Below are 13,226 nucleotides of genomic sequence, written 5' to 3'. Positions count from 1 at the left end.
TACAAATATGGATGGAACTAAAACATAAAATACAGAGTGTGTGGACCCCTGCTCTGGGTTATTGGTTCGTTTAGTTTTGTAATAACTCCACTAGTTTTCATTTTTCCTTCAGACACTTCATGTTGGATGTTCTGTTCTTCTTTGTAGTCCACCCTGTGAAGAGCTCTGTGACCGTGTGCTAGACCGCTAATGATACATGTGATGTGACTGATTGCCATTTCAGTGTGATGAGACTGATCACAGACTCCAGAGCAGAGAGACAGAGAGCTGGGCAGGGTAAATACCATGAGCTGTACAGCACCAGGCTCCACATAAGAGACTGTGAGCCTGGAACCTATGCTAAATAACACCAGGCTAAGCCACCATAGGCTGTGCACAGCAGACTGTACCATTAGCGCAATGACACTAGGCTATACGTAGCAGACTGTACCATTAGCGCTATGACACTAGGCTATGTACATCTGATTGTACCATTAGCACTATGCACAACAGACTGTACCATTAGCGCAATGACACTATAGGCTATACAGAGCAGACTGTACCATTAGCGCTATGACACTAGGCTATGTACATCTGATTGTACCATTAGCGCAATTACACTATAAGCTATACACAGCAGAGACTGTACCACTTGTGCAATGACACTAGGCTATGTACAACAGAGACAGAGACTACCATTAGCGCTACGGACACTAGGCTATGTACAGCAGACCATACCATTAGCGCTAGAACACTAGGCTATGTACAGCAGACTGAATTATTAGTGCTTGGACACTAGGCTATGTACGGCAGACTGTACCATTAGCGCTAGAACACTAAGCTATGTACGGCAGACTGTACCATTAGCGCTAGAACACTAAGCTATGTACAGCAGACTGTACCATTAACATTAAATGACACTATAGCTCAGTTTTAGCCGTCCCATGAACAGGGTCAAACAGAACCACGGGGGGGGGGGGGGGGGGGCGGGCGCAAGTGGCCTGTAAGTGGGGCAGCGCTCACACACTGCAGTCCGTAAAAACAGAGGGAGGAAGAGAGAGACGCACGCACCTCGCCCGAGCGACGGCGATACTGCTGACGGTACGCGCGGCAGGGAGACCCCTCCCCCAGCAAAGACTCCATTTCCTCTGCCGTATCGAACGGCGGCCAGGCAGGCATGCATTATGCAGGAGACACCGCCGCCCCGCCAACTTCACACTCACCTGAGAACACGGCAACAAGGCGCTACGCGCACAACCGCCAACTTAGTCACCTTTTCAACAGACGCAGACACATTTACACTCACGGAGTTTTCTCTAACCCACCTCGTCTGCGCACAGCGGTATCAGCCTTTTCCTAAAAAGTTTCCACAGTAAACGAACTGCAGGCTCACGCCATATCCTGTAACTACAGTCCAGGGTGTTATTCACCGTTCCATACTGCCTCGCGGTCTCCATTAACGGTGAAAAAATTAGAGAGGGATTAAGAGAGGAAGCCGGACGCGGCGCCGTGAGATCGATACCTGGCTGAACTCGGAGGGTTAACTGCTCCCTTTGCACTTACAAGGGGCGAAAGGCGATGAGCTGAACAAACAAGAAGGAAAGTCTCCAGCTCATTACCGCACTCTCACACAGTCAGGGCTTTTACAGAACCATCAGCAAAACAAAAAGGAGCTCTTTCTCCTCGAACGGACCGCGGGAACCCAAACGGCGCCCCCATCAGGTCACGGGCGGCAGGACTGACCAGCACCTCCCCGTTTACCTGCGCTCACTCTCTGAGCTCTAATATGCCTCTGTGATATCTCCACACACCTCCGGGTTTCTTGCTGGAAGACACGCATCAGCTGAGAAGCTACCAGTGTGCATTTTGAAAATGGCGAACACTGTGCTGTTCTGATGGGTGTCTTTCTACCGCAGGTTTGGGGAAAAAAGGCTGGAACGTTCCAGGCCCAACCCTGGCCATGTGGTTCTGGGATAACAGTTATACTTTCAGGGCAGGTCTGGAAACCCTCCATTTTACAAACTTTTCTTCCAGACGGTACGACAAGCAGCACACCCTGTGATAATTCACACGTGCGACCCAAGCTGCACTCCTCATTGAACAGTTTGGGTGTCAGCAGAACTACAAACACTTGCTTCAAGGCCAATTGGCCAGGGCATTCAGACCTTTGTCACTCTTTCTGTTCAGTGTGACTCTTTATTATTCAGTGATATATCATTATTAAAAACAAACTGAAAGTACCAACTGATTTAGAAAATATCTCTTAGTCAGAACCAGGCTATTGAGTCTTGCATTTGCCAACAGTGTTTCCATTTCTAAAACAGCACAACCTATGTGACAACCATTTTTGTTGATGGTAAAAACAAAATTGATCGATTCATTTATTGATCAGACAGTTATTTTACTATACACTCAGCAGTCACTTTGACAACGGCGAGCCATTGTGAAGACCATAAAAATAAACAAATAAATAAACATGCCCTTCATGACCCCACCGCCCCACCCACACCCCAGACCTGCACCAGGAGAGAGAGGGAGGCGGGGCAGGAGCCCAATACAACAGGGCGTCTAGAATAAAGGGAGAAAGGCAGAGACACAGCAGAGCAGAGCAGAGCAGAGCAGAGCAGGAGTCCAAAGAGCGCGAGCACAGGTACCTGTAGAACTGCAGCTGTCGCTTGGGGCTTCCATAGCGCGCACTGAGGCAGACAGGAGAGAGAGGGAGAGAGAGAAAAAGGGAGAGTGAGAGAGAGGGAAGGAGGGAAAGGGATACAGGGATATGTCAGATACAGAGAGAGAAGCACACAAACAGTAGTGATGCATCTTAATGATGAATTACTAATGTGTTGGATGAGAGCTACGATGATACTAATTACATGGGCTTTGATAGTAATTACAGTTGAAAATAAAAAGCTTTTTAATTTGGCTGCAACGTGCAAACCCATGGAGACCATGCATTATTCAAACTGAAAGGAGAAAGACACACTAATGTACTGTCACATTTTAGCATTTAAATCTTGCGATGATCCTTCAAAAAAAGATTATTACACGCATATTCAGGGCAGTAAGACATCCCTACATTTTATGGTTCTCACAGAGTCCACAAGGTGCACGCAAGAAATATAAGAGGGATTTGAGAGATGTTGGTAAATGCGCCAAACCACAAATTCATTTTTCAGAGCAAAACTTATTCAACAACAAACAACTGATGCGTTTCACTGCTTTCTGGCACCACCTGCTGGTTCTTTGGGAAATGGCATGAGGATCTTTGCAAGCAGTGAAAAGAGCTCCCTCTGCAGTGTTTCAGCAAGAGCTACACTTACTGCACATGCAGGTGCCACTTCAGCAGGTCTGAAGATCTGCAGTGGTGCAAATGGCTTGCACTTCTGCATGACACAGCCCATTGGTTGTGCTAGCCCACGGAATACTGCATATTTGGATTGCAGGACATTTCAAAATCTGTGTTTTGCACTAATTTCCTTGCGCTCTGATAAATAATAACTACTTTGTCATAATATGCCAACTCACAATAACAGTACAATAAATGAATGGCATTCATAGTTTTACTATGACATTTGTAACAAATTCAGGATGAAACAGCAAGGTTAGCTGGATGAAATAAGCTATTGGCTTTCTGATCAAAACTAATTTTTGCCACACAGGCTAATAATATATTTTAAAAACCTTAAGAGAGACATCTTGTTTTCGACTGTTCATTCAAATTAAGCGCTTTCCCTTTGAATCTCACAATGCTACTAACGGCTGTGTAAATATGATCAATAAAGTACACAAATGTCAGACACCACAAGACAACTGGCATAAAGAAACAGGAGTAATTACTTTGTTGTGGTTCAAGTTCATCACTTCTTGCAATCCTAAAAACAACTGTGGAATATCTGCATTGTCTGTGTCACAATTATTTGCAAAACCAAAAACAAGTAGTCTTCAATTGGCATTCCACCTACACATAGTATACATCACATTCAGCCATGTTTTGACATGCTACTGCATGCAGGACACCACATCACATTCACAAAAAAGACACAAGCATCTCTACCTTTGGCGGAAGACATTACAGTTAACCCTAGACAACCTCTAAGCGGCTTAAGTAAAGATAATCTACTGCTCAAGGCATGTGATCCATTGTTATAAAACGCCAATGATAATTCACATTAGGAACAACTGGGAAACAAGAATACGATCTGCAAAGCTGTTGTATCATTTGGTAATTATATTCACAATCAGTGAGCAAATGAACATTACTAACAGAGCTTTAAATAAAATGGTTTTAAATGGCTATCGGGCAAGGTTACTTACTGGCTAACAGCAATGAAAGTTTCAGAATGGTTCATTTGGTATACCTGGGGTTTTTTATATGTAAACTAATTGCCTAACTCTTCTAGTTATCTAGCTAAGGTAGCATGGGAACTGATAGCGTCAGGTCCTTTCACATGTCATGGTTAATGTGGGAGACAAACCTTTTTTTTTTTGGTTTCTCGTTTTGCAGTATTACATACCCTACTAATAACAGATCATCTCTGGAACATCAAGGTCTTTAGCAAGGCGCTAGTGGTTAATTAGTAGAATCAGGTGTGTAATTGCTTGGTTGAAACAAAAACCTGAACCCACACCAGCCCTTTCTGGATAGGATTGAGGACCCCTGAGTTAATCTATCTCCACCTGAGATTATCCATCTTCTACTACAATCCAGTTTTCCAAAGGGCATGGCAGGTAAGTGTGCGCGTGAGTGCATGCGTGCGTGTGTGTGCATGAGTGAGTGTGTGCGTGCGCGAGTGAGCGAGTGCGCGGGCGAGCGAGGACTCACCTGTAGATCATGCCGGGGGAGCCAGTCTGGCGGAGCGAGAGGCGAGCAGGCGAGTCAGCGGTAGATTCGGGATACATGGGGTCACGGGGGTGGAGGTGAGGGGGGTCTCACTCACAGCACCAAAGTCTCTCACAGTGCAGCTGTGAGGTCTCTCTCTCACTCTCTCTCTCTCTGCCGCTTCCAGCGCCTCTGTGAGAGACAAAAACAACAACAACAAGGTCGACCTGACCTCTCAGTTACAGTCAGAAGCCCCGCAGCAAGCAGGGCTGTGAGAAAAGAGAAGACTGCACTTATAGCTCATCTGATTATCACTGGCTTCTATTCATTCAGGCCAGTAATAAAACTATTCAAACAAAAACATTTACTGCACTATCAAGGATGACAAATATTACCTCTCCCTTGTTCTTTAATATCCATAAACTGGTTAGGCATTGGAAAAGCCAAGTGGTACAAGAAATTATAAGCTGCCTACATATGTAGGTAATGGAGATCGAAAAACAAATGGCAAAATATTCACGCAGTGATGCCATAGACCGTAAAATGTGAAACTGAATAAAATCAAATGTTACAGCAATTCGAAAAAATTGGCCATTAGATGGTGCCACTGTCTTGGCTTAGGCATTCTTCACCCACCATGTACACACAGTGTAGTACAGATGTACATTATGACAGAAACAAGCTCCCCATCAGACCTGAAATGTCTGGCTGTGCAGTGCTAGTAAAGAAACCGGTAACACTATTATGAAGCCAACTGCTTTTTTCTGGGACACTGGCATGACACGAGATTGAATCTCATCGCCTTTTCCCTTTGGAGGCAGAACACCAGGCTTTTCACATCTAAGCACATTTTAGCAAAGCGGAGGGAGCTTTTTATAAGGCTACATTTTAAGTGCGCTTCCTTCAGTATACTTCAGTACATCCTAAACGTCGGGTAAAGATATCACTCAGTGACACAGCGGTGCTCTGTGGAGGGCATTCATCATCCACTGCCAGCACACAGCCATGGAGATAAACACCAGTACGAAATAGAAAGAATCCCTCTATCTGGTATCAAACAAGATGATGTGTCTGCGGTACTTCCGGCTTGGTCAGACGTTCCTACGAACGCAATTGGCAGTGTTCGCGGGTGGGAAGCCAGTGAGGGTATGAGTCCTGATCGCTGCCATAGCGACTCCTACTGGTTGGTCGGGGCACCTGTTCAGTGGGGAGGGGATCTGGGGGAGATAGCGTGAACCTCTGCAGGTGTTACGCTCTCCCAGTGAAACTCCTCGCTGTCAGGTGAAAAGAAGCGGCTGGTGACTCCACATGTATCGGAGGAGGCATGTGGCAGTCTACACCCTCCCCAGACCAACAGAGGACAGCGCATTGACCAGGACTGTGTGACACACACGGGGAATTGGTATAACGACTAAATTGGGGTGAAAATGGGGCGAAAATTGAAAAAAAAAATATATATATTATGTGTCCGTATGAAAAATGCACACCAGCCCAAAAACAAATTTGGAAGTCAAAGCCTACAGGTTAGATTCCTGGGTAGGACACTACCGTTGTACCCTTGAGCAAGGTATTTAACCTGCATTGCTTCAGTACATATCCAGCTGTATAAATGGATGCAATGTAAATGCGATGTAAAAACTTGTGTAAGTCACTCTGGATAAGAGCGTCTGCTGAATGCCTGTAATGTAAAGTCAAAAACCCCTGCAGGCATCACTAAACTCGACAACAGTACGGCTCCCAAACAGCGAACAGCTGTAAACACAATTAGTACACAAAAGGACAGAAGACAGGACCTCCGCTTCACCCATGTGCTGATGGCGGCTGTCATTCCTGAGCAGGGCACAGGTGGAGATCGTGCCCCCTCTGGTGGTGAAGGGAGACATTACCCAGGGCTGCCAGAGGTTAACGCAGGTCACCCACGGGCTGGACAGGCCGCGGCATGATGTAGCAGCGCTAACGCTAAGGCAGGGACTGAAACGGTGAACATCAGTTTGAGCTAGCCCAGGTTCTACTAGGTTAGTGCACTGCAATGCAGAAGTCGGAGGCGCAGACACATCGATGCAGCGTCCTGTAGGACAGCTCCAGGGCTCCATAGAGCTTTGGGAAAGTACAGTCCCCCTCAGACATGACACAGGCATTTCAAATGTGCCCATTTTCCCTCAAAAATTCCTCATGAAAGGAAAAACATTTTAGTGTGTGGTGAGTATGTAGTCCACAGCACAGGGAAGGACCCCAAATCTGCTCAGAAGCCTAGCCCTGCATTTATTTCCAACCAGTTCTTATGTGCTATTATTATTTCCCAAAATGCCCAGCATTATTTTTGAGCCTATCCTGTCGCTGCATAACGTGTCACAGTGATAGCAGCCTATCATGTGCCAGCCTTCGCTCCTCGCTGCGGCCCACAGCTGAGACGTCGCTGCACTGGATCACTGCACTTCACGCACAGCTGGTGCAGCTGGATTATAAACATGCCATCAAACAGGGGTCAACCAGAGGAGATCGACAGAGCCAGTACAACAGCGCAAGTCTGAATGCCAGTCTCTCAGTTTAACTCTATAACAGTATTAATATAAGTGCCAGTCTCTCAGTTTAACTCTCTGGCACTTCTATTAATAGCCTACTGCTAGAGTGTTAAACCGAGATACTGACACTTCTATTAATACTGCTAGAGAGTTAAACCGAGATACTGGCACTTATATTAATACCGCTAGTCTGAATGCCACTCTCTCGGTTTAACTAACAGTATAAATATAAGTGCCAGTCTGAATTCCAGTCTCTCAGTTTAATCTGAATTGCAGTTTCATGGCCCCAGTATCTCAGCACTGCAGCATCACAGGCCCCAGGTCTGTGTGAGCCACTGCGTCTCTGGTCAGGTCGAAGAGGCAGGCGCCTGAAAAGGGCGCATGCTTCAACCCTGGCGAAACACCGGCAATATCCCAACACGCTGTACCCAGCACAACACTAACAAAGTGTTAAAAAACCAGTGCCTGGGCAGGGGGGGACCCTCCCCTCAGGGCCGCAGAGGCGGGACCGTCCCCTTGGGGCCACAGAGGTGGGGTCACCGCGCTGGGAGCCACACCCTCTCTGCAGGCGTGTCGGGTTTCGCACCCTGCAGCCCAGTCACGCGGCGGCAGGGGCGCAGGACTCCACACAGGAACGCGGCGAGGACACGGGGAGGTGACTCCATCGATTGTGCCCAAAGATAACGAAACACTATAGCATTCGGGGACAGAGATAAGAGAGCAGAGTCACCGCCGGTGGAGGGCAACGGCATGGGGCCCAGCCCCCCCACCCCCCCGTTTAATCACCTCACACTGGCATCCCGCCCACTGGCTGTCACCTGCAGCAGAGATCCTGCACACCACTGCCTGACAAAGACACCCGGAGGAGCACATAATCCTGCCCTAATGACACATACTAATGCAAATATATACACACACGTGTGTTAGGGTCTGCCATCATTAGTGTGTGGAGATTTATATGCATACACACAACGGTGGTAGGTAGGGGTGAGTAGGTAGGGAGAAGGAGAGGGAGGGAGAGAGAGAGAGAGAAAAAAAAGAAAGAAAGAGGGAGAGGGGTGAGAAGGAGAGAGAAAGAGAGAGAGAGAGAGCTTCATTTCAATGGCCCCATGCAGAGAGCCCCTCATGGTGTCACAGTCATGTGACACGCGTGGCCGGCTGTGCGATCGGGGAGCCCCGGGGCCAGCGGAGCGACCGCGGCCATTAACACCGACAGCTGCCGTGCAGCGACTCGCGCCATCGCCAGGGAAACCACTTCCAGCCCCTCTGCAGCGCCAATGCAGCAGTAACCGTGACGACGGGAGACGCGAGCTGCGCCCGATCGGAAGACTGCAGGAGAATGCGCCGGGGGGCTCCCCCGCAGCCTGGGGACGGGGGAGAGCTGCTGCGGCAGGAGCGCGCTCCGCGCCAGCGCTGCATTAACGCCATCGCTGCATTAACGCGGTCGCATTCCGACAGAGCACAGGCTGCTGAATAATGCAGGCTCCCGTCCTTCCTCTGATGATTCGTATTTTAGGGGTACGGTTCTGTAGCAGTTGCCGTAGCAGCCGGAGAGGAAGCGCTCTGGACCCCCTCCTCCAGCTCTCTGAAGCTTGGCTCTGCAGTTACGCCAGGGGAGAGGAGCCAGGAGGGAGACTGGACCAGAATTCCTAATGAAAGCACACTGCTGCAGGAGCAACAAGCCTTTCCCCACACTGAGCCTGCTCACAACCACAGACCAAACACACACACACACACACACACGCACTCACATGCACACACGCACTCACATGCACACACGCACATACATACACACACACACAGGTGCACACACACACACACACACAGATATGCGCACACACACACGAAAAAAAACACACACATACACACAGGCGCACACACACACACACACACACACACACATACACACACAAAAACAAACATACACACACACATGCACGGACGCACAGACACGTATACATACACATAACACACGACACACAACACACGCATGTACACACTCGCACACAAATGCACACACTCAAAACACACAGATACAGACACACATGTATGCACGCATGCAAACATACACGCACAGCACGAGCATATAGCACACAGAGGGAGCAGGCAGACAGCATAGAAACTTGTAGCTTAAGAGCCAGCTTTACCGCACCATTCTGGAGCACAGGGGGCGCTATAGCTACATCCACTCATACAGATTTGGGTACACAGCTAATGCATCATGCAACAGAGTGGACAGAGGCCTCATCACACACTATCCTAAGGTTAGATCTCAGCCACAGGGTCACTTATCAATAAACCCACCAGAAAAATACACAATAAAATATTAAATATTAACACCGTTAACCCTACTCCTGAGAAAGCATGTATATAAATGTCTATCAGCATGTATCAGTACACCAGTATCACTGTACTGTCTGTGTGTAAATGCCATGTGTGTCAGTGTGCTGTCTGTGTGTCAGTACTGGTATCAGTCTGTTCCCAGGGTATAACTGTGTATCTCAGAGCGCTGTCTGTGTGTCAATGCTTGCATCAGTCTGCTGTCAGTGTCCAAATATATGTACTGTATACAGATCAGATGTGTTGCCGGAGGCAACGATCATACATCGCCTAACTGTGAACTGGCCTTCAGTATGCTGTCAGTGTATAAATATGTGTATCAGTGTGCTGTCAGTGTATCAGTGCTTGTATCAGTCCGCTCTCAGTGTATAAATATGAGTATCAGTGTGCAGTCAGTGTATAAATATCATTGTGCTGTCAGTGTATGAATATCATTGTGCTGTCAGTGTATCAGTGCCTGTATCAGTCTGCTCTCAGTGTATAAATATGAGTATCAGTGTGCTGTCAGTGTATAAATATTGCACTGTCAGTGTATCAGTGCTTGTATCAGTCTGCTCTCAGTGTATACCATTGCGCTGTCAGTGTGCTGTCAGTGTATCAGTGCTTGTATCAGTCTGCTCTCAGTGTATACCATTGCGCTGTCAGTGTGCTGTCAGTGTATCAGTGCTTGTATCAGTCTGCTCTCATGTATAAATACCATTTCTCTGTCAGTGTGCTGTATGCCACATGCATCAGTAAGCTGTCAGCATATGAGTCAGTGTGTTGGCTGTGTGTCTGTGGACTGTTAGCAAGGGCATCGCTACCGTACTGTACCAGTCTACAACATGGCAGCGTGCCGTCAGTGGACTGCCAGTGCACACGTGATACTGCTATCAATACGAGCATCAATACGCTGTCAATGTGCGCGAGGCTCCACAAAAACGAGGGTCACACCCCCCACACACACAGCAACAGACCGAGGGCATCAGATTGGTCAGCTCATCCATGCAGCTGCATCGCCATTGGTCAAAGACCTGCTGCAGAGAGGTTAGCTACACATTTCTGCTCGGCCTCCCCCTCTCCCAGCTCCCACTCTCTCGATTTCACTCCATCAAAAATACGGCGCACCAATCATGCATTTGCATAGCTCAAAAGCTGTCCGCTGCCAAATCATCCGTTTCACAAAAATATCAGGGTTTTAACAGCTACAAACGGATTCTGAGAGCTGTTAGAAACTGTCACATTCCACGCTGTAACTATTCCTATTTGGTTTTTACAAAATAATACACAAATTTTAACGCGCCATTTTTCTTGGACGACAGCCCAATCTGTGGGGAAATAACAGTGAAGGACAGGCAGCCTGTGCGTTTCAGCTGAGAAGCCCGGGGCCTCTGCCTACATGCATCACGTGCGGGAGCTAAACGTCCTGTGATGAGGAAGCATGTTGCGCACGTAAAACACGGGACTGTAATTAAAGCACCGGCATCCTCATCGTCTGGGAGGGGTCCGCTGGAACAGAGGGCACGTAACCCACATAGACTTACTGCTCTTCACTGCTGTCAGTTAGTGGGGGGGGTCTTTAAGTTCCACGGGTCACACTCTCTAGCTCCCCCCAATGGACAAAACCTAACATTACAAAGACATGTACCGTGTATGAGGTTCAAGATTACATTACATTACATTACAGGCATTTGGCAGACGCTCTTATCCAGAGCGACGTACAACAAAGATTAGAGATTCAAGATTCAATACTTTATTGCCATACAACTTAGCTGTTAGGAATTTTCCTCAGTGTGCTCATGACAGAACAGCAAACAATCACAGCAAAACAGTCAAGACACATAATAAGAAAAAAAAAAAACACATAGCACATAACCCCACCCCATACATGGTTACATGGGAAAGAACTCTTACTTCAGCCTCTCAAATGAAATGTTCTCTAAAGGCACTCCTTATTGTTAAAAATGGTGAACTGGTAACTACCTATTTATTTTTTGGTCTTTTCTTCCACCCCCTCCCTGGATCCGATCCCTCGCTCCTTCATTCCATCCCTGCTTACATCCTGCCATACATCTCCTCTCTGATGCACTCATCCCTGTCCACTAGATGTGTACCTGCAGCCTTCTTCTCCTTCTGTCCAGGAGAATGTGCTGTTTTCAACCAACTCTCTCCCTTTCTCACTCACAATGACCTCCTAGTCCCTCACCAATCTAGCTTCTGGGATGAGTCAGCAAGCTCCTCTCTGCAAATGTAGGTTCTCTCTCCTCTCTCTCATTCTAATCCTCCTCATTCTCTCTGTAGCATTTGCAGACATAGTTGGCCACATCCTGTTGTCTTCCTTCATTACCTTGGGGATCTGCAGCTCAGCTCTCAAATGGGGGCAAAGCAGTTTTGAAACCTAAATTCCTCTCTACAGGTGTTCCCCAGGGATCAGTCCTTGGTCCTCTCCTCTTCCCTACCAAGTTCCTTGCTTCTGTCATGTTCTAACACAGTCTGTCTTATCACTGCTACACTGCTGATACAACTTCTCTACCGCTGATACTCTGGACTCAATGTGCATTTCAACTTGCCTACTAGACCTCTCAAACTGAATGGCAAAGGACCACCTGAAGTTCAACTTAAAACTAAAAACTAAAACTAAAAAAACTGAGTTGCTAACTTCCCCAGCTCCCGTTGGGCCTCTGGTGGTGGAATAGGCTACCTGCGATGGTCAAAAACCCAACTCATGGGTTTTTATGTTATGTTAACTCATCTTCTAAGAAATCACAGCAAAACTGAGCCTGTGCTCTCAGCACAGCGAGACTGAGCCTGTGCTCTTAGCACAGCGAGACTGAGCCTGTGCTCTCTCAGCACAGAGAGACTGAGCCTGTGCTCTCTCAGCGCAGAGAGACTGAGCCTGTGCTCTCTCAGCGCAGTAAGACTGAGCCTGTGCTCTCTCAGCACCGCAAGACTGAGCCTGTGCTCTCTCAGCACAGTAAGACTGAGCCTGTGCTCTCTCAGCACAGAGAGACTGAGCCTGTGCTCTCTCAGCACAGTAAGACTGAGCCTGTGCTCTCTCAGCACCGCAAGACTGAGCCTGTGCTCTCTCAGCACAGAGAGACTGAGCCTGTGCTCTCTCAGCACCGCAAGACTGAGCCTGTGCTCTCTCAGCACAGAGAGACTGAGCCTGTGCTCTCTCAGCACAGTAAGACTGAGCCTGTGCTCTCTCTGCACAGAGACTGAGCCTGTGCTCTCTCTGCACAGCGAGACTGAGCCTGTGCTCTCATTGCACAGCAAGACTGAGCCTGCGCTCTCAGCACAGAGCACAAAGACAGCAGAAGGTAAATGAAAGATACTCCTCTGCTCCAAGGGAACACCAACATAAAAGCAGAAAAAAAACACGCTTTTATTTCAACAGGACTGAAGAAATGAAGCTCTTGGCTAACAGCCTTTACAGTGCCAGAGGAAGGCCGGGACTGCATTACTGTGGTAAACAGGCCATCATGTTCAAAGAGGATTTGACAGCCTATAAAAGTAAGTGAAATCCTGTTACTGCATGAAAGCTTTGTGAGGCCTGCTCATTTAACTCCGCTGTTATGAAAGAAAAA

At 47.7% G+C, this 13,226-nt stretch overlaps 1 protein-coding gene across 3 annotated transcripts in view; it reads right to left on the bottom strand.

Moving 5' to 3' along the window:
- kcnab2a (potassium voltage-gated channel, shaker-related subfamily, beta member 2 a) overlaps window positions 1–13,226 on the bottom strand; it is a 66,356-nt gene that overhangs the window by 42,874 nt on the left and 10,256 nt on the right. For 2 of the 3 annotated variants that reach the window (XM_035388101.1, XM_035388102.1), the window contains exons 2-3: window positions 4,802–4,990; window positions 2,634–2,675 (exon numbers count right to left, since the gene is read on the bottom strand). In XM_035388101.1, coding sequence (XP_035243992.1) covers window positions 2,634–2,675; window positions 4,802–4,878 — 119 coding nt within the window. In that variant the 5' untranslated portion in view covers window positions 4,879–4,990. The remainder of the gene's footprint in view (window positions 1–2,633; window positions 2,676–4,801; window positions 4,991–13,226) is intronic. The other variant, XM_035388103.1, reaches the window with a different exon arrangement.

This window comes from Anguilla anguilla, chromosome 13 (genome assembly GCF_013347855.1).
Source record: "Anguilla anguilla isolate fAngAng1 chromosome 13, fAngAng1.pri, whole genome shotgun sequence".
In the NCBI taxonomy this organism is placed as follows: Eukaryota; Metazoa; Chordata; class Actinopteri; order Anguilliformes; family Anguillidae; genus Anguilla; species Anguilla anguilla.
The sequence above is the reverse complement of the archived record's forward strand: the minus strand, read 5'-3'. Positions and strand labels throughout refer to the sequence as shown.